This window comes from Phyllostomus discolor, chromosome 5 (assembly GCF_004126475.2).
Source record: "Phyllostomus discolor isolate MPI-MPIP mPhyDis1 chromosome 5, mPhyDis1.pri.v3, whole genome shotgun sequence".
Taxonomy (NCBI): domain Eukaryota; kingdom Metazoa; phylum Chordata; class Mammalia; order Chiroptera; family Phyllostomidae; genus Phyllostomus; species Phyllostomus discolor.
In genome coordinates, this window is record NC_040907.2 from 155,709,008 (window position 1) to 155,729,732 (window position 20,725).

The 20,725-nt window shown below is 45.0% G+C and overlaps 1 protein-coding gene across 8 annotated transcripts in view; it reads right to left on the bottom strand.

The window, feature by feature from the left end:
- Positions 1–208: 208 nt before the first annotated feature.
- STN1 (STN1 subunit of CST complex) overlaps positions 209–20,725 on the bottom strand; it is a 40,390-nt gene continuing 19,873 nt past the window's right edge. For 7 of the 8 annotated variants that reach the window (XM_036027252.1, XM_036027251.1, XM_036027254.1 and 4 more), the window contains 4 exons: positions 19,545–19,719; positions 14,697–14,819; positions 11,417–11,489; positions 209–2,843 (listed from right to left, as the gene is read on the bottom strand). In XM_036027252.1, coding sequence (XP_035883145.1) covers positions 2,686–2,843; positions 11,417–11,489; positions 14,697–14,819; positions 19,545–19,719 — 529 coding nt within the window. In that variant the 3' untranslated portion in view covers positions 209–2,685. The remainder of the gene's footprint in view (positions 2,844–11,416; positions 11,490–14,696; positions 14,820–19,544; positions 19,720–20,725) is intronic. The other variant, XM_036027255.1, reaches the window with a different exon arrangement.

Here is a 20,725-nt window from a genome sequence, read left to right on the forward strand (position 1 = left end):
AGGGGCCCTTCGGGGCCTCTTCAGTACATGGGAGGTGGCCCGGCTGTGGTTAGCCCCAGAGGATTTTCCAAGAACTTCCCTCGTCTCATAAGTTATTAAGTTGCTGTGGGATATAAGGTCCTTCTTATTCTTAGTTTGCTCGTGATTCAGATAATGCGCGTGTGGGGTGGGGAGAAACAGCTTTATTGTTTTTGTGACTCTTGCCAACTGTAAACATATCAAAGAACAGACATGTAGTTAAAAAGCGTCTGACATCTCACTTTTCTGAGGCAACAAGTGTATCACTTTGGTGAGCATTTCTAGTGATCTCTGTCTGATGTGGACAGTGATTCATACAGCATTTCTCAAATACATTTATGAGCATGGTGTTCATTTACGTTCACCCAGAAACTGACCCTGAGACCAGGATGGGAGGCATGCCAGACAGGAATGGGGAGTGGGGAAGTATGGGAGGGGAAGGCAGCCCATCAAGGATGGCTGTCATTAGCTGGTGGTGTGGTGGATGGAGCTAACTCCCACAGAGAAACCCCGGGAAACGGTGTGGAACACGTGCCTCAGAGATAGGTCATTTGCAGGGCAATGGAGGGGTCAGCAGGAAGTTGAAAGCAGCAGTTTGGAGTTCAGAAGACGTCCCAACTGGATGTAAACTGCAGAACCTCTCAGCATATAGATGGTTGGAGCCACAGGACTGGCTGAGATCTCCAGGAACCCGAGCTAGGCAGAAACGTGGTCCGGGACTGAAGCTGGAGCCCTCAGGGAGACGGGGTACTGCGCAGAGGTGGCTGAGAGAGAGCACCCCAGGCGTGGCATCTGGGGGCAGGGACTGGTCATATGGGACAGAGGTGCGACTCCATCACCTGTCCGGGCACACACCGGGTCTCTGTCTGGGGATGGATGGGGTCAGGACGTCCTGCACATTCAACGATAACCTTGAAAATGATGTCTGCCACTGCCAGGTAATTGGCCAAAAGCCTCCAGGAACTTCAAGGCGTTAAGGGGCACTGTATTTAGCCATGTATCTCCCCAGTGCAGGGAAATGTACTGAGATACCTGTCGACCCAGGAAAAAAATATATAATGTATCCATGTGCGATATTTATATACAGGTACACATAGAAACTCTCTATACAGATATATTGGACACATATGTACACACAGGCAGGTTTAGATCAGTAGTATCATACTATATAAACAGATCTGTAACTTGATTTTCTTTCCACTAAAATCTATTGGGAACAGTGCTCTGTGGCAATGTCTGTCTGCTCCCATTAGTTTAATGGTTGCGTAGTATTTAATTGTATATACATACACTACTTTTTTCCTATACTTTCCCCAACATAGAACTCTAAATTATATAGCAGTGGGAGTTCTGTGCATTCACCCTTTCACACCTGTGTGGCCATCCCCTTGGGATCAACTCTAGCAGTGGGGCTGCTGTGTGCAAGAGAAGTGTGCCCTTTTAATGGCCTCATCCAAGGCTGCTTCGTGGCAGTTCCAATAATCTGAGATGTATTCAATATGGAACAGCCAACACTCTCGGGGAAGACCCATGGGGGTATCACTCCAGGTAGACCCTCTTCTACACCACAGGGAGGACCCTGGGCAGCCACCCAGGTAATCGCTGTTAGAAATAGGGCAGAGGTCTGGGTCAAGTCAGAAGAGTCCATGACGGAAAGCCGTCTGCCAGCGCTAGCCCTCCGCCTGACATGAGGAGCTGCGGCTGACTCTGAATGTAAAACCCCTTCACCTCCACACACAGCAGGGCAGCTCCCCAGGCCAGCAGGCTCTGTGGCAGAGCCGCTAAGAGCTCATTACATCAGGAGCAAACACAGGGGACTGTAATTAACTCCAAATCTTTCTCCACACTTGATTTTTGCTGGCTGGATTTGTCATTTTGCTGTTAGAACAAGCCCTCTGCATGCCTCAGATTTTTTTCCCTTGACCTTGTCATTCAGAGCAGAGGCGTGACTCTGTCGCCTGTCCGGGCACGTACTGAGTCTTTGTGGGGAGATACCTTGTGACTCAGAAAAAACCATGGACCCAGAGCCATGCCTGGGACCCATTTATTGCCATCGCTGAGTGGGTCTGTAAAAGCACTGGATACAGGACTCACAACCCACCACAGGTGCATGACCCTTGGAAAGCGTAGTTCCTCAGCGCTCACTCAGGGACAGCTAGCTTCCTACGCAGGGGTCTTAACCATTAAGCAGACATACAAGAATATTTCTGATAGTCTAACCTTTTAAAATGTTTCAGGCCCATGTGATCTGGCTGCATGCTCTTCAGTTCCCACGTCCACGGGCTTTACCATGTGATGTCCCTTCACCACGAGAGTCCCACCCACACACACCGATTCAGCCACCAACACTGTCTCCGTCCCTTCTGCTTTACCAAGGATGCTCAGTCCAGTGAGGAGGTCAAACGAGAGGGTTTTCTTGCATGTCATGGCTGAGAAAAGTCACTTTGCCCCAAGAATATAGTAGGTAGAAGGCAGCCTACAGAATTTACGCCAAATTCCATTCCTCAAATGACTGTATTTCACAGTTGATTATAAGATAACTGCCTTCCGACCTATGAGCCTCTGCATGATGTTTAAAACCAGGGCCTGGAAATGAACACCACTCGGTCCTCCTCCCCGGCTCCAGTCCTCCTCCCCGGCTCCGCCAGGGCTGTCTGCGGCCCGTCCTCAGAACGCTATGTAGTACTGCTCCATTGTGCTGATGATGTCACTCTGGTCCTCCAGGAACTCCAGCACCTGCTGCAGCACGGGCTCACTCAGGCCCGGGCTGACGCTCAGGCGGGCGCAGGCCAGGATGTGCCGGAAGTGGCAGCCCTTCTCCATGTCTGTAGGAAAAAAGCAGCCGGCTGAGCTTGGACACACCCGTCAGACCCTCCTTCTCCTCTCCCTCTAAGTCAAAGCCCTCTCGGGATCTCCGGAATCAGAACCTGCACCTTCAGTCCCATCAGTCCCATCAGAGGCTCCCAGCTCTGCTCTGCCTCACTCCTATCGGCACAGGCTTCCAAGAAGGTCTGTCTCTGACAGTTGTGTTCTAGGAGCTTCTCACCCTCTCTCTGCCCGAAACGAAGACTACTGGGCGTGCAGCGGTCAAAGCTCAGGAGGAGTAACGTCTCTCTGGGCCAAAACCCATCAGTGAGCTGGAGCAGCGGTGTGCAGCTCGGGCCGTGGCCGTCAGAGGGTCATGAAGTCAGCTGAGTGGGTTGCGATTAGCATTCTCTTTCTTGCCAAACAGACTAAAGGGGAAAATTACAGGATGCACTACATCATAGGCAGGATGAGTCTTATTTTGTGAAACTATTTCTAGATATACGTAACTTATATCTATCTACTGCATTATAATTCTGTAATTTATTGGGTCAGGATGTAAAACGCATTCGTAACTGAGTCAAAGCCGAACCGCATTACTAAAAACAAACTCTCCCTGGTTTTCACCTCACAGCCCCACGGCAGAGCCAGGCTCGGCCTCTCACGTTACACGCAGTCACTGGATGTCTTTAGATGACAAAATGTTTTCAGCTCCAGCAAGGTGCACGAAGAGGTATCGTGGTGTTGGGCAAAGCGTGGTGGGTCCTCGTGGCTTCCGGCAAGTCACAGAACCACCAAGCTTCAGTCTTCTCCCCTATGGAGAGGGAGGCTGGGGAGCGGGTGGAGACGTCTGTGCGATCCTTTCCAGCTCAAAGGGTCAGAGACCATCACAGGTGGCGGCCTGGGCTAACAAAGACTTGCTCAATTCTGACCTCTAGTGGCTGTCAACTTATTATTCCTCCCAGTTGGGGTTACTGTTGGAAAACTTGCCATCTCCACCTGTCTCCACATTTCCAGTCTGCTTTCTTCAGCATTCATTTGATAAAGATTTCCTGAACACCTCCTATGTGTATATTATTTTAAGAAAGGAGGGGGGAGCAGATAAAGAGTACAGATAGAGAGCTGACTATTCAAGTCCAGGCTCTTTGACTGGGACAAAGTGGGTCACATCTCTGTTTCCTCATCTGTAAAATGGGAAGAAAATCACCTACGTCACCAGTGGTCATGTGGATTTAAGGAGACCCATGGCAGGTGCTTCTTACCTGGGGAATGACTATGATTCTATCGCCATAGCCATAACCTGGGAAGATGCTCGTAACCTAGTCCCTGCTGTGAAGATGCAACAAGTCTTCCCAAAGGCCTTACACTACTTCTTCAGAAAGGCCAGTCTGCTAAGAGGTGTCTGGTAAAGTGACCTTTCGGTTACACAGAGAGAGGGACTGGTCTTAGTTCTTTAAACGTTCGGTAGAAGTCACCAGTGCAGCCGTCAGGTCCAGGGCCGTCCTCTGCTGGGAGATTTTAAGTCACCAATTCAATCTCCTTCCGAGTTACAGATCCATTCAGATTTTCTATTTCTTCATAATTTAGTTTTGGTGGGTTTCAATGTTCCTTCTTCTGGCATACATTTGTTCACAGTATTCTCTTACAATTCTTTTTATTTCTGTAGAATCAGTACTAATATCCTCATTTTTATTTCTGATTTCAGTGATTTGAGTCTTGTCTATTTCTTATTCCATCTACCTAAAGGTTTGGCAAACTTGTTGACCTTTTCAGAGAATCAACTTTTGGCATCAAAGATTTACTCAATTGTTTTCTATTCCCTACCTCACTTATCTTTGCTCTAATCATTATTTCCTTCCTTCTGATTGCTCTGGGCTTAGCTTGTTCTTCTTTGTCTAGCTCCTTAAATAGCAGTCAGGTTGTTGAGACCCTTCTTGTTTTCTAATGGTTTTAGCTGTGCAGTTCCCCTTAGCACCACTTTCGCTGTGTTCCACGTTTTGGTATGTTGTGTTTTTGTTTTCAAACATCTCTATTTTCTAATTTCCCTGTGATTTCTTCTTCGATCTATTAACTGTTTAAGAGTGTTATTTAGTTTCCACTGATTGGTGTGAGTTTTCCAGCTTTACTTCTGTTACTGACTTCTAACTTCATCCTGTTGGGGTCAGAGAAGATATCTTGTACTATATCTACCATTTCAAATCCATTGAGACTTAATTAGTGGCCTAACAAGTGGTCTGTCCTGGAAATGTCCCCTGTGCATTTAAGAATGGGTATTTTGCCGTCAGGGAGTATTTTGTATACATCTGCTAGGAACGGTTGATTTATTGTGAAAATTTCTCTATTCCCTCCCTTATCTTTTCTGATTGTTCTACCCATTATAGAGAGTGGGGTGCTGAACTATTGTAGAATTGTATCTCTCCCTTCAGTTGTGTCAGTTTTTGCTTTGTACATCTTTTTTTTTTTTTTAATTTATTTATTTTTAGAGAGGGAAGGGAGAGAGATATAGAGAGAGAGAAACATCAATGTGTGGTTGCTGGGGGTTATGGCCTGCAACCCAGGCATGTACCCTGGCTGGGAATCGAACCTGGGACACTTTGGTTCCCAGTCCGCGCTCCATCCACTGAGCTATGCCAGCCAGGGCCGCTTTGTACATCTTGATGGTCTGCCATTAGATACAAAAATGTTTATAATTCTATCTTCTTGGTATATTGACTCTTTCATTGATGCACAATGTACTTGTTTCTTATAATCTTTTATGCCTTAAAAATCCTAAGTCTATTTTGTCTAATACCAGTATGTTTCATCTATCTACTTCATTTTATCTGATGTCAGTATAGCCACCCCTGCTCTATTTTGGTGACTATTTTACATTAGATATTTTTTTCCCATTCTTCATTTTCAATCCATCTGTGTCTTTGGATCTAAAATGAGTTTCTTATATACAGCATACAATTGGGTCATGGTTGTTTTTTTTTCCTTAAACCCTTCTGCCAATTTCTGTCTTTTGATTGGGGAGTTTAATCTGTTTATATTTGAAGTAATTACTGATAAGGAGGGACTTACTTCTGTCTTTTTGCTGTTTGTTTTCTATACACCTTATACCTTTTTTGCTTCTATTTCCTGCATTGCTGTCTTTTATGTTTAGTTGACCTTTTTCTAATGAAACATTTAAACGCCTTCCTCATATCCTTTTGTATATATTTTCTAGCTATTCTTTGTGGTTACCATAGGGATTACACTAAACTTCCTAAAATTATAACACCCTAATTTGAATTTATTCCAGCTTAACTTCAATAATTTACAAAGACCCTTCATAGCTCTGTGCCCACCCCTTTCAGTTGATGTCACAAAATCACATCTTTACACACTGTGAGCCTAAGAACATAAACTAACAATTCTTTTAAATGCATTAATCTCTTAAATTATGTGGGAAAAATGTGGAGTTACAAACCAAAGTTAAAATATAAATGTTTAGACCAGTACTTGTTTTTTGTTGTTAAAAAGTGTATTAGTCTCTAAAATTATGTAGAGACCAAAAAATGGACTTACCAACCATTGTTATGACAATATTGGCTTTTCTAATTGTCCAAGTATTTCCTTTATTGAAATCTTTTTTTCTTCATATGGGTTTGAGTTACTGTCTAATGCCTTTTCCTCTCACCTTGCTGGGCTCCTTTGAGTACGTCCTGCAGAGCAAGCAGGTCTAGTGGTAACAAACCCCCTTGGCTTTTATGTACCGTGGAATGCCTTGATTTCTCCTTCACTTCTGAAGGACAGTTTTTCTGGATACAGGACCATGGCCTACAGTTTTTCTCTAGCACTGACTGTATCAGCCTACGGCCTCAGGCCTCCAGAGTTTCTGAGAAAGCTGCTGCTAATCTTATAATGATCCCTTGTACATAACAAATTGCTTCTCTCAAGATTCTGTCTTTAAAAGTTTGATTACAATGTGTCTTGGTGTGGTCTCTTTTGAGTTCATCCTACTTGGAGTTTACTGAAGTTTTTGGGTATTTATATTCATGTCTTTCATCAACTTAGGGAAGTTTTCAGCCATTATCTCTTCACATATTCTCTCTGCCCCTTTTTCTCTTCACCTTCTGGGACTCACACAGTGCATATGTTGGTCCACTCCACGATGTCCCATGCGTCCCTTAGGCTCTGTTCACTCCTCTTCCACTGCAAGTTTGCTGCTTCTTTCTTCTGCCTGTCAAAATCTGTGTTTGAATCACTGTAGGAAATTCTTCATTTTACTTATTATACTTTTCAGCCCCAAATTTTTATAAACAAGGTCTGTTCAGAAGGTAGCCCCCCAAGTAATATGAAAAATAGAGACATTTATTGACAAAGATGCAAGATACAAGAAACATTGTACACAGGACAATGAAACCTCCATCCCCTTTCAAGCAGGCACCTTGAGACCTCACACGGTTCTCCCAGTTGCCATCTGTTGCCCTGCTGTATGTCCCTGAATCTCATCAATTGTCTGAAATCTCTTCCCTTTTGAAGGTGATTTAGTTTTAGGAAAAGCCAGAAGACACAGGGTGCCAAATCTGAGCTGTAGAGGGGCTGAATCACCTGGGTGATTTGATGTTTCACTAAGAAACTCTGCACCAGACATGATGCATGAGTGGGTATGTTGTGATGAAGCTCCCAATCACCGCTTGCCCATAGCTGCAGCCTTCTCAACCATCTGACTAGTTTCCATGGAGGAATGTTCAAGCTTAATAAAAATTTATTGCAGATTCATTGCTCTACTTGCTCAGTCATTTTGAATGTGACGGCCACAAGGTACACATGCTCAATGGCATCTATTGTCCCCACTGATTAGCACAGTGAAGTTGTCATTGTTCACACATGTGCATTCCAGTCCACTCTCCTTGGCTGCCAGGTTATATCAATGTTGTGCAAAGCATTCTCATTATACTAACAATAGCTGGACTTTTCTTGGACAGACCTATATTTTTAGGTTTTCTTTCTCTTTATATTTCCATTTTGTTCAACCATTTTCTTGACTTTCTCCACATCTTCCTTCAGTTCTCTGAGCATCTTTAAGATAGTCATTTTAAAGTCTTTGTCCCGTATATCTGCCATTAGGTTCTTTTCAGGGGCACTTTCTATTGATACATATATATTTTTTCTTTTGAATGGGTAATACTTTCCTGTTTCTTTGTACACGCTGTGATTCTTAGTTGAAAACTGGACATTTGAATCTAGCCATGTGGTAACTTTGGAGATCAGATTCTCCCCCTAACCCAGGGTTTGCTGTTGTCTGTTGTTATTATTGTCTCTGTACCAAGGATCAGACTGAGGTGTAAAACTTAAGGTCTTTTCAGGTCTTTTTCTGAGCCTGTGTCTTTCTCTGGGTGTGTGTGGTCACTTTCTGATTTCCCTCATATATTCAGTAGCTTTCGAATGCACGAGTCTTTCTTTTCCGGTTCCCACAAAGGGGAGAAAAGGAAAATAAGGGGAATTAAAAAATGGAGGGGGGGCACCAGTACTTCCCCTTAAGTTACTTCAGATGTTGAGGGAGGGGCTCACATCATTGGGACGAAATGCAACAATGGCCACCCACCTCTTCATCTGTCCCTCTGTAATCAGAAGCAACAGTGAGCAGAGCACATGGCCCTTATACTTTGAGGACAGGCTCTTTTTTGCCTGCCCTAGCTCCTGCAAGCTCCATGCAAGCTGCTCCAGAAACAAATGCACAGCTGTCCACTATATAGCTGGGGTAAGGGATAGGTTACCAAGAGGTGAGCATTGATTGAAATTAACACCAATTTACTGTCATTTGGAAGTTGCAAATTTTCAATAGCCTTTGGAGTTCCAAAATAGTTCCATCAGTCAGATGCAACTGTTGCCTAAGTGGACAGATTCCTAGTGCTTCCTACTCTACCATCTTCATAATAGTTTTATAAAACACCAATTTATTTAATCCTCATAACAATCTATCATGGAGGCAATGTTATCCCCATTTTACACATAAAGAAACTGAGGCACAGCCTTACCCAAAGTCACATAGCTGCAAAGTGGCAGAGCTGGGATTCAAACCTAGGAAAGGTGGCCTTAGAGCCCAGCTCTTTACAACTATACTATGCTGCCCATCTTTAGATAAACCCTGTACTGGTGCTTTAGGAACCTAAAACAAGCCTCATGTTTACAATCCTTTTATTATTATAGGTTTAACCTTTGCGAAAATACTTATAAATGACTATAAAGATTTTAAGTTCTCTCACTATCATCCTGACAAGGAAAAACTCAATGATATATTTTGTATGAAATGTTAGTAATGAACAAAAGGTCTAGGAGGAATGGTTAGATAAATAGTCAGCTATCTATTTATATATTTAATGGAATGCTGTGCAGCTATTAAAAAGACTGAGACACTTTTATATGTACTATTGCCAAATGACCTCCGGAAGCCAATGTTCAATTTAAAATACAAGATATAGCCCTGGCTGGTATAGTTCAGTGGATTGAGTGCAGGCTGCAAACCAAAACATTGCTGGTTCAATTCCCAGTCAGGGCACATGCCTGGGTTGCAGGCCAGGTCCCCAGTAGGGGGTGCTCAACAGGCCACCACACAGTGATATTTCTCTCCCTCTCTTTCCCCTTTCCTTCTCCTCTCTAAAAATAAATAAAATCTAAAAGAAAAAAAGAAATAACTAAAAGTAAATAAGTAAATAAAATAAAATAAAATAAAATAAAATATAAGGTATAGAATACTGAGTATTATATGCTAACCTTTACTTGTCCTTTTTAAAAAGGGTGAACTATACAAACATACTTACAAGTGTGTATACACATCCCTAGAAGGATATGCAGGAAACCAGGAACAACTACTGCCTTTGGCAAGGGGAACGCAAAGCTTTGGTCTCATTGCTGGGAGGGAGTCTGGCTTTTCTGTGTGTATTTTTGTACTGTTTGACTTTTTATCATGTACATACATTATTATTCAGAATAACTTTTTAATGCCATAGATATTTCCTGTGAAAAGAAAAGTTGCAGTAGACTCCCCAACAGTCTCCACAGAGTATTTTCATTGGCATTCTTAGCTACTCAAGCTCCAGGAATTCAGCTCCCGGGAGCTTACCAGTTCTGGGGAATTGGTGTAGAGGCTCCCACTTATAGACTGAGTGACAGAGGCTGTCCACCCTGACACAACACTCACCAAAGCAGGAGCTGGCCTGTGGATTAGAAGTGGACATAAAATATGCCACTTCACATACCCTCAGATCACTGAGGCTACTTGGCTCTCCTAAGAAATAAAGTGTGAATTCCTTTCATTTGCTGTACCAGGCCCTGGGATTATTTCAACCCATCCTGTTCCTCATGCAGATCAAAATACGAATCTGGAAGTAGGACGAGTGCAGGGATGTTGCACAGGGAACAGCCTCTCACCCTTTCTTGGTTAAGAAAGCCCACATTCCACTGCTCTTAAAAGCTCCTTAAAGCATGGATGGACAGATTCCCCCCACCCCCCAGCTAAAGGATATTTGTTCTTACTGGTCTGAATGCAGTGCACAACAACCAGAAACCTTGCATTCAGATAACTGGTTGCTTTAAGTTTATTTTAAGATCTGTCATCATGCGGCTCTGACCTCAGAGGTCCTTAAAGGCTAAATAGGGCTGCATATCAAACACCAGGGCCACAGACCTGGTCCAGCTCTACCCGGTGACTCAGCCTGGAAGAGGTCCAGGCCCCAGGGACGCACGGGCTAAGGGACTGGAGGCAGACTTCTCTGCAGGGAGAGGACGCAGAATGAGGAGACCTGCCTCACTAACCAGCCTTTTCACTTTCTTCTGGTCTCGTTTGTTGACGTATGCCATTTGTTATTAGCAGATATTTGCTGAAGACAGATTTTGAAAAGTTGCCTTTAAGACTGATGAGTTTTTATAGGACTTAAAGATAGGACTGCTACTTTTTTCTCTTTCTAACTAATAGGAAGGTGGTAATGTCTGTTGTCAGACTATCTACAGTTTGAGTTTCTAACCACTAGGGGCTGACCTAACTCCACCAAAACCAACAATTTCCTAAACCACTTTTGCAAATTACTGGGTTTCAGGATGACTGAATTATACTGTTCATACACTGTCATGTCTAGAACTATTCCTCCCAACACTGAAGGGCATGAAGTCAAAACAGTGGAAAATTTCAGGTTTGGGTTCAAAGACAAAGAGCAAGAACAGGACAAGAAATAACGCAAACCAGAGAGAACACTAGAACCAGAAAGGCATCGAAAGGTCCTGGCTCCGTGGCTGGCCTCACTGGATCGGGACCACCCGAGGCGCTCACCCACCACGCCCCCACCCCAGTCCTCGAGAATCAGAATCCCCAGGAGTGGGATCTGAGCACCCTATGTTCAAAAAATCCCCACGGCTGATTTTTACGTGCAGCCAAGATCAGGACGCCTGTGCCACCCTAACACTCACTTCAGAGAGGAAGAACCTGAGGCTCTGAGAGAGCAGGGGCCGCAACCGTCACACTTCCAAGTGGCTACTGGGGAAAGCCCGTCCCCGACTCTGCATCCAGTGCTCTCTGGGGGGAAGCGTTCCCCTCCAGCGTGTCAGGACACATGTGCGAGATGCCACTTACGGTTGGGTTTCTGGCAGTCTTCCCGAATGATACGGTGGATCTTTCTGTGCAGTTCTTTGTCTTCCCTGGTTACCTAAACAGCACAAGAAGTTCAGAAAGTATTTTTAAGTAGCACAGAGGTTGTATCATCCAGACTCCCAAATTAGTACTTGAGATAGTTTCTACTGATTTCGTACAGTAATCATCCTGACACCAACATGCTTTTCTTTTTTCTTTTAGATTTTATGTATTTATCTTTAGATAGGAAGGGAAGGAGAAAGAGAGGGAGAGAAACATCAACGTGTGGTTGCCTCTTGTGGCACCCACCTGCCCCCTACCACCTGGGACCTGGTCCACAACCCAGTCATGTGCCCTGACCCAGAATCGAACCAGCAACTATTTGGTTCACAGGTTGGCACTCAATCCACCGAGCCACACCAGCCAGGGCACAACATGGTTTTCAATGCTGGGCCTACTGTCAAACCAGTTCTCACCCTCAGCAGCTCACTGCTTTGTCACTGACCTGGAGGTACACCTTTCGGGGGCTGGTCCACTGAGGCCATGATGTAAAGAGAAACTGGAATACTTTTAAGGAGCAGCTTTCCTTTTAAATATTCATAACACATTCATAAATTTCTCCTATTTGTTATATTTTTGAGGGAGGCACGAGTGACCGAAGGCTCTGATCTCAACTCCAGGACTCTCTCCTCTGGGCTCTGACACCTGCCTGGCATTTCATTAGTTTTATTCCTCTTTCCAACCACAAGGAAAAACAAAAGAACTAAAACTGTAAGGACAAGCTAGCAGGGGGATACATCTCGCCTATCCCTTGAGACCCTTTCTGTTTTCAAAGGCAAACCTAACCTAGTTCCTTCCTCAGCCAGTTCGGGTAAGAGGAAAGCAGCAGCCAGCTGGGTCCCCCTTCATGTTCAGTAGTAAATCTGGCAATAAAACAAACAAATAAAAAATAGAAAAGGGAAAAGGGGAACAAAGGAAAAGAGGAAGAAAGGACAAAGAAAAAAAGAAGCATGCAAACAAACACATACAGGGTGGGGCAAAAGGAGGTTTATAAGTTGTCCACATGGAAAAATGATAATAAGTAATATGAGAACAAACTGTGTTCTCCTGGCTGGGTGGCTCAGGCGGTTGGAGCATCATTCCGTACACATTAAGGTTGCAGGTTCAATCCCTGGTTGGGGTGCGAACAGGAGGCAACAGATTGATGTTTCTCCCTTACATTGATGTTTCTCTCTCCCCACTCCTAAAATCAATAAAAACATACCCTCGCATGAGGATTAAAAAAAAAGAAGAAGAAACTGTGTTTTGCGTACTCACAACTGTAAACTTACCTTTGCTCCACCCTGCCTATCAGGAGTGCTTGTCTGAGGGGACTTACAGAGTGACCAGACTGGAGGGTGGGGACCCCGATGGTGCCTGCCTTTTCACAAGGCTGTTGTGAGGATTACGTGCGGTGATGGGGGTGACGGCTGCTGAAGGCTGGAGACCACCCTACAAACAGGAGTATCCACACCAGGCGGTGACTACTCCTCGGAGGCCAGACGGCTATGTTGAAAGGGGAGGCGTGGAGTCAGAGAAGGGGGGTGGCTCCACTGAGGAAAGAGAGCAATTGTTGCTTGATCACCCCACTCCAGCTCACACTGACTCACAGGAGGAAGTGCCCCAGCCTTGCCACGCCTCAGCCACGGACTGCTGCCCGTGGTCCTGCAGCTCCTCGGGAAGGGCTGCTTTCGACAGAGTCAGCTGGCCGACCCCAGAGCCTCTCAGGGCCACTGTGACGGGGTCGGGGGTGGGGACAGGCTGGGGGCTGCTAAGGTGAGCTGCCCATTACCAGCTTCTGCAACCCCACAAGAGGCAACCGATTCCCAGCTGGCCTTCCCATCCCAGGAGGGAGTGGCCTGTACTCAGCCTTCTGCAGAATGGAATACTGTTTTCTAAAGCTGTTCAAATAGTATTTAAAGCATCTCTTAATTTTTTAAAATGTTCTAAAATGGGGCATCACTAGAGTAAATCGATATCAAGAAAATGTCCTATTAAGGAAAGCTTCCCCTCGGGAATCATGCCTGTAAATAGTGAGACTTCTGGCATGCCTCCGAGTTTTGATCTGTCTCCAGGTCTGTCACTTGTAGCTGAAGCCACATCCGTGCTACTGACATCAGTGGTCACGAGGGGCCCGACTGCAGCCCGGCTCCTTTGATATTCAGTAGGCAGTGAAAGTGAACCTTTGACTCTGAAAGCATTAGGAAAGCAAGCACTCGTGCCCCTAGTGAGAATGCCGACCGGTCAAGCCTTTAGGCAGCCCATCAGACTGTGTTGACCGAAAGCTTAGAGGTGCATGCCTTTGCTCTAGTAGTTCCTAAGAGTCAACCTTACAGAAACACACAAGTTCAAAGAGTTGTGCAAAAATAGCCACAGCAGCAGTATTTGTGAGAGCAAAAGTTGGAAACACCATAGATGTCCAGCAGAGACAAGGGGTTAAAATACTGATGGCAAGTTCCCATAACGTGGAATACCATGCAGAAGTCAAAAAGAATGAGGTCGATTTCTAAGTGCTAACATGGAAAGATGGTGCAATGAGCTATTTTGGTGTCAAAAAAAGTTGCCGAGCCCTGGCCACTGTGGCTCAGGGGACTGAGTGCCGGCCTGCAAACCAAAGGGTCACCAGTTGGACTCTCAGTCAGGACACATGTCTGGGTTGTGGGCCAGATCCCCAGTGGCCACATGAGTACAACCACACATTGATGTTTCCCTCCTTCTCTTTCTTCCTCCCTTCCCCTCTGTCTAAAAGTAAATAAATAAAATCTTTAAAAAAAAGTGGCTGAGCATTACTTAGAGCAGTGGTTCTTAACTGTCCCGGGGGACACTAGGCAATGTCTGGGGACATTTCTGGTTGCCATAGCCCAGGAGCTGCTACTGGCATGTAGTGGGTGAAGGCCAGGGATGCTGCTAGCCATCCTACAACGCACAGGACAGCCCCCATGACAGAGGTGTCCAGCCCGAACAGTGTTGAGGTTGAGAAATCCTGACTTACAGAATGATCACATTTTTTTGGTAAAGCAAAAAAAAGCCAAAGCAACATATATTTATATGTGTGTATTTGTAAATGCACAAGTGTCTAAATGCACAAATGTTTAATAGAATGCTATTAAAAGTAGTACCTTAGGGTTCCTTACTTTATGTACCTCTGTAATGATTTTTAAAAACAGTAAATAGGCATTCTTAAGTAATACATATATTTGTAACTCAAGCTAAGAAGGAAAACATTAAGTTGCAAGTCTCTCACATAGAAGAGGTTATCAAAACCGCCATCCTTCTGGTAAATGAATCCTTTCTCCTGCAGGAGCCTTATAGCACTCTTAAATATGCTATGAATTGCCTTGGAAGCGGTGTCATTCTTAAAATCTGCCTGTGGAAGGAAAAGGAAGAAAAAAAGTGAGTCCCATCTTACAGCACCTGAGAGCAACTCCCTGGACGAACTGGTTTATGAATCCACCCAACAGGCTTTCCATCTGCTGAGTCAAAAAGACCCAGGCACACGGCAGCCTAGCAGGACGGCCGGTGAGGCGGACTGGGAAGTTTGCTCCGGCAGGATCGTGCCCAGTAACTGTTCTACACCTCAGTGATGACTTCTTGTTTAGTTCAATGATATAAAGTGGAAAACGCAAAAGGACAATTTTAATTTTTTTCATACAGAACTAAAACACTGTATACATATTAGCTGTTTCTTTTTTCCCCATGGAAATCGTGGCTATATACAATCTCTCCCTAAGGACTTTAAAGAATGTCACACACACTGAAATAAGCCGGGGACTCCGCATGTAGAAAGTATTAAATCGTCTCATTTTATGTGAAGAACGATGGTGGCAAGCAGCTCTGCAGAGACCCGCCGAAGGTTCGGGTGTGCGGGCTGCAGGCGCACAGGGGTCCCTGCGCGAGGCACGGCCAGCACAGGGAAAGGGCCTCCGCGGCTGTCCGTCAGTTTGCTGTCTCCTCGGTTTCAGGATTTCCTCCCTTCTCGAAGAGCCGGGGTTGCCTAGAGAGCTCGCCGGGCCATCCTGTTTCTTACTCCCAGGGACGCCAGGTTTTCGGCTACGACCCATGGTTAACTAGACTCTGGTTCTTCAGCTGGGGACTTTGTATTTAATCTCAGCCACCTTCTCCCTGGCAAAACAGTGGGTGATCAATAAAACATCTGTGCAATCAATGGGGATATTTTAGAGGCCACGTCCTCTATATTCCATTAGGGATTTTCATTTCATTCCTCAAACAAAGAAAGTGGTGAACAATAACTGTCCTTCAAGGCACAGATCCATTTTTAAAGTGACAGCAATCTGTCAATACATTAAGAAGACCAGAGCACCAAAGAAACGTGGCTAAGCATCCAAAACAGTGTGTGAAGGCCAGGTCCTCCCTCCGGTGAAAGGTCCCCATGAAGGCTCTCTGGGGCAGCACCCAGGGATGCTGAAAAAGACAATGTACTCGGGACTTGCTGTTACCACCTCCTCCAAGTGCTACGGAGAGGAAGGAAACCCCCCAATGGCCTCAAGGGCTGACAGTACCATCCCTGAAGAAACCTTCTCTTTCCGGGAGAGGCCCCCCCAACAGACACAGTCTTAATCTAATAGATCCTGGCAATGTCTCCCCAACGTGCTCTCCTGGGTTGAAGAGCAGAGTCTGAGACTCTTAAATTATAGTCTAAGTTTTTCCTTCACAGAATAAGCTGGAGAACCTGGTCATTAAAACATTAGGGCCTAAAATTCGACTAACATTCCAGGTTATGACAGCACCCACTCTCCGAAGGGAGAATAAGGCCCAGAAATACTTGGTGACTCTCACAGGCAGAGAAGTTACCTGGGTGTGTTTAGAATAAACACCTCCTCTAGCAATCCTCAGTCAGACATCCTCTTATTCAGGGGGGCTTCAGACAAAGCTGTTTTTAATTTTATAGGTGAGTTATTTTACTTGGGGGAAACACAACCCAGTATAGGCTCCCCCACAAAACATTATACTTAATCTTCATACTTCTAAGGAGATTCGGTTTCTTTGGTCAATTTAATATAAGAATCCTAGGGGTCGAGGTAGTATTACATCTCTGTTAAAATAGAACTGAACTGGAAACTAACTAGGAATGTTGTTACATAACTATTCCTGCCATTGAAAAACACTCTTGCTTCTCCCTAGACCGTACAGAAAGCCCTGCTCCTCCTCCCAGATTTCAGTCGGATCAAGCAGCAGGAAGACAGGGGGCAGGCCTGCGAGCTTAAAAACACGGTTTCAGCTGCAAACAAGGAGGACCCAGCAGAGAAGGCTCTCTGTCAACAGCAACAACATGCGAAGCTTCCTTGCCAGAAACATTTGCCTTGGCTGACATCAAAACATATCTCCCTCTCATAAAGACACCAAGTCTCAAGGGTGAAACCTCCAACCTTCTCTTCTTAGCCACTAAGTAGCTCTTCCTGGCCTGGGATTTGTGTCTCTCTTGTCTTTTTCTAAAGAGCAATGACAGACTCATCCGATTCAGGAAACTGAAACTGCTCAGAGGAAAAAACTGACTGGCTGGATGTGCTACGCCTTAGCAGGCCTCTCCTTGTTGCAGGTCAGGAACTGGGTGGATCTCTGAAATATATATAGTCTTCATTCCCAAACAAACTCAACATTTATCCAGCTGTCAAACAAACAATGGTTTTGCAAAGCCTGCTTATCAGGTTTCTGGATTTGCTAAGAAGGGCCCCACTGGAAAAAAAAAGAAAGGGAGAAAACATTCAAACCCCCTCTCCCTCGGCCTATCAGCTCTAACACTATCCCAGTGATTTCTGTGAAGCTTTCATCTGCACGGCGACACGAGCTGAACTGGAGCTAGGGTTTCACCAGCATTGTAAAGCATCCTTACTCTCCCAGGCTCAATTAAGCAGGATTCAATTGAACGACACTGACCTCACCAAGCAGAGCCATGTGAGGGAACAATTCATAATTGATGGAAAATTAGTTTCCAAAGACTGAACAAAGTGCCATAGTCATTTCTTTTTAAACATGCAGCGCTGGGCAGACGCAGGTTTCTTCCCTAAGCATTTTCAAAAAGAAATCATGGCCAAAGTTCTCCACGGACTGTTCTGCATGGAGGAGGCTTGTAGTCCTCAGAGACCCCGAGTCTCTCCACTTAATCAGAGCCCTCCCCGAAGAGCTGGTTCACAGGAAGAATGTGGTCTTCGCTAGGCTTCAGTGTTTCCTTCCAAACATGCCAACAGAGTGGCCAGAAGTCCTAGAAGGCCAACTTGGCAGGGAGCCCTCTCTAAATGATTAAATGGAGAAAGGTCAACCTTGCTGTCAGGAGACAGCTGGAAAGCCGCACTGGTTAGGAGCAACAATGACACAGGACAAAGCGGGCAGTCATGACCTGCCCTGCCTTGGTGTTTCCTGAAACAGTATCCCTCATCTCTGTGTATGGAATTATGGGTCACTGGACACATAGCCCGGTGCCAGGAAGAGGTAATTAGGTCCATGAATGAAACTGAGAAGCAGGGGTCATGCCTAGGAAGTTGGATGGGGGCCTGGGATCTGTTCGCCCAGAATCACGAAGAGTAACTTACGTTGCCTAACAAGGGGATTCGGAGCAGCCCTGTTGGTAATGGCAAAAAATGGGAAAACATCTAAACAGCCCAGGAAAGGAGAGGCTGGCTATATAAACTACGGTACATGTAACAAAAGAGCATTGTGCAGTGGCAGATCTCTGTATGGCAAGGAGAGGATAAGACACAGTTCAGTGAAAAGCTAGGGACAGACTAGTGTTTAGTCTGATACCAACTGTGTAAAAGAAAATGCGGTGGGGGTGGGGGGGCATCCCCAAGTGGATTTCCGTAATACCAGTAACAATGCTTGTCCCTGGAGAAGGGGTGGGAGGGAGACACATTTTTAACTAGATACTTACAGGGACTATTTGAATTTTTAAAAACCATTCATTCTTCAATTAACTCATAATTATCAAAAACCTGCTCTATGGTGCCCCAGTTCTAGGCCCTGGCCCTAGAGGACAGAGAGTAAGAGCGGGGAGACTTCTGCTCGGAGAGAGCAGATTCTGGGGGAGGAACAGGCGGGCGAACCAACAAATACAGTGATGCAATGCGATACGAAAGCAGGGTGGCAACACTGTGAGGAGAAGCAAGTGGCCATCAGAGCAGAGGGTCTAGGGGGGCAAGAAGGTGGCATTTAAGCAGAGATTATCCTCTGGTGGAAAAATGAAATAAATAAAAACACAAATCATGTTACAACAACAAAAAATCCAAGAGTTGCAATGAAAGGGAAAGCCAAACACTGAAGTCTCAAATAATTCTTAATTCCAAGTAAATATGTAAACACCAAACTGTGTTAAGTTCACCTTTAAAAGCAAAAAGATTTTATCCATTCATTTTTAGAGAGAAGAGAAGGGAGGGAGAAAAAGAGGGAGAGAAACACTGACGTGGGAGAGAAACATCAATCAGACGGCTCAATCAGACAGCTCTCGCATGCTGCTCCCCGACTGGGGCCTGAGCCTGCAGCCCAAGCACGTGCCCTGACCGGAAATCAGCCCGAGACCTTTTGCTCTGTGGGACAGCGCCCACCTGAGTCACCCCAGTCGGGGTAAGTTCATCTTTAACACTAGGGGTGAGAAAATGGGGACAGCTCTTCCCAGGAGAATAAAAGTAACTTAAAGTGTTCCTTGAAATGTCTACTTATAAGCCAGAATGAAAATAATTGGTCTTTATTCAAACTCCTAAAATATGATAGGTTAACTGTATTCTGAAGAGACAGCATGTCAGTAAAAGCCTTGGTTCAAGTTCAATAATCTTGGAAGGATAATTACCTCTTCTCACCTACTTCCCTCCTATCTGGCACCTGCTGACATTAAGTACCCATCTCAGTGAATACTAAGAACTGAGTACTATGAAGCTTAGACTATCATATATGTTTTTTCTACCCAAAGATTAATTAAGCTTAATAAGAGTAAGTCAGTGACCTTCCCAGAATAGAAAGAACATGAAATAGAACCATAACCTCTATTCCCGGGGTCCGCCCTGTGCGTCTTCATAACTCACTCCCTTCAGCTGCAGGTCTGGGGCAGGGGACCCAGGTTCGCACAGGGGCCCGCTGCACTTACTTGCTCGGAGCAGGTGCTGCGAATCACGGGCTGATTGGCCAGGGACAGCAGAGACTCCACCATTTCCAACTCCTGCTGGTAAAAGGTTTGCACTCTGTTCTTCATGAGGAATTCTTTGGCTTTTTCACTCAGCAAACATGTGAGATTGGCAAGGTCCAGGGCACCTGGATTTTTGCTGGGGAAAGTTTTAAGAAACCTTGTTGAAAAGTATTACCTCTGTTCCTTTTTGGTGTATGTAAAACAAACTCAGCTAGAAAGTATAACGCTACATTGATGTTAGTTTTGACATGGAGGACTGTTCATACTACGAGCACTGTGTGGTTGTTTAAAAAGAATGAGAATGACAAGAACTAATATATTCATGATAGCTTAAGGAAAACAATTGTAGAATAGTATGTAAGGCAGGGGTGTCAAACTCATTTTCACTGGGGGCCACATCAGCCTCACTGTTGCCTTCAAAGGGCCGAATGTAATTTTAGGACTGTATAAATGTGACTAGTCCTTAACAGTTAAGCAAGAGCTCTGCGCTGCCGCCAGGTAGAAACAAGGTGCCAGGATGGATAAAACAAGGTGGAGGGCCTGATTTGGCCCACGGGCCTTGTGTTTGCCACCTGTGATGCAAGGTATGATCCAATTTTTGTAAGAGCAAGTGACAACCCACAAAACCTCTGGGTGGATACTGCTGCTTGTGTCAGCGCAGAGAAAATCATCTAAAAGGGTAGACATGAACCCTTGGGCAGTCGTAACTCCTAGGGCTGGCTCTGAGGCGGGAGACAGGGCCACGGAGGACTTTCACTTCTTACTTCATACAGGTCTATAGTTTGGGATGTTTTAAACATAATTTTAAAATAGATTGAATATAGACATGTTTAAAAAATTGAAGTGTACACAGTAAAGTTTCCTTTCTATCCTCCTCCCAGTTCCCACCACTCCTTTGCAACCACTGTTCCTGCTTCTGTCTTCTCCCAGAGTTCTCTGATGCACATACATACTAGAAAATATGCACATGTCCTTGCTCCTCCTGTTTTGCTCTCCCCTGCCTCCCACCGCACCCCACAAAAGAGTAAAATCAGCCCTAGTTGAGAATGACTGGCACTGCGTTTCAGTTTTTCATTATGACGTGTCATGAGGTCATTCAATTAGAATGCACCTTGATGCAATTTTCTTCAGGTTTCCTGCTT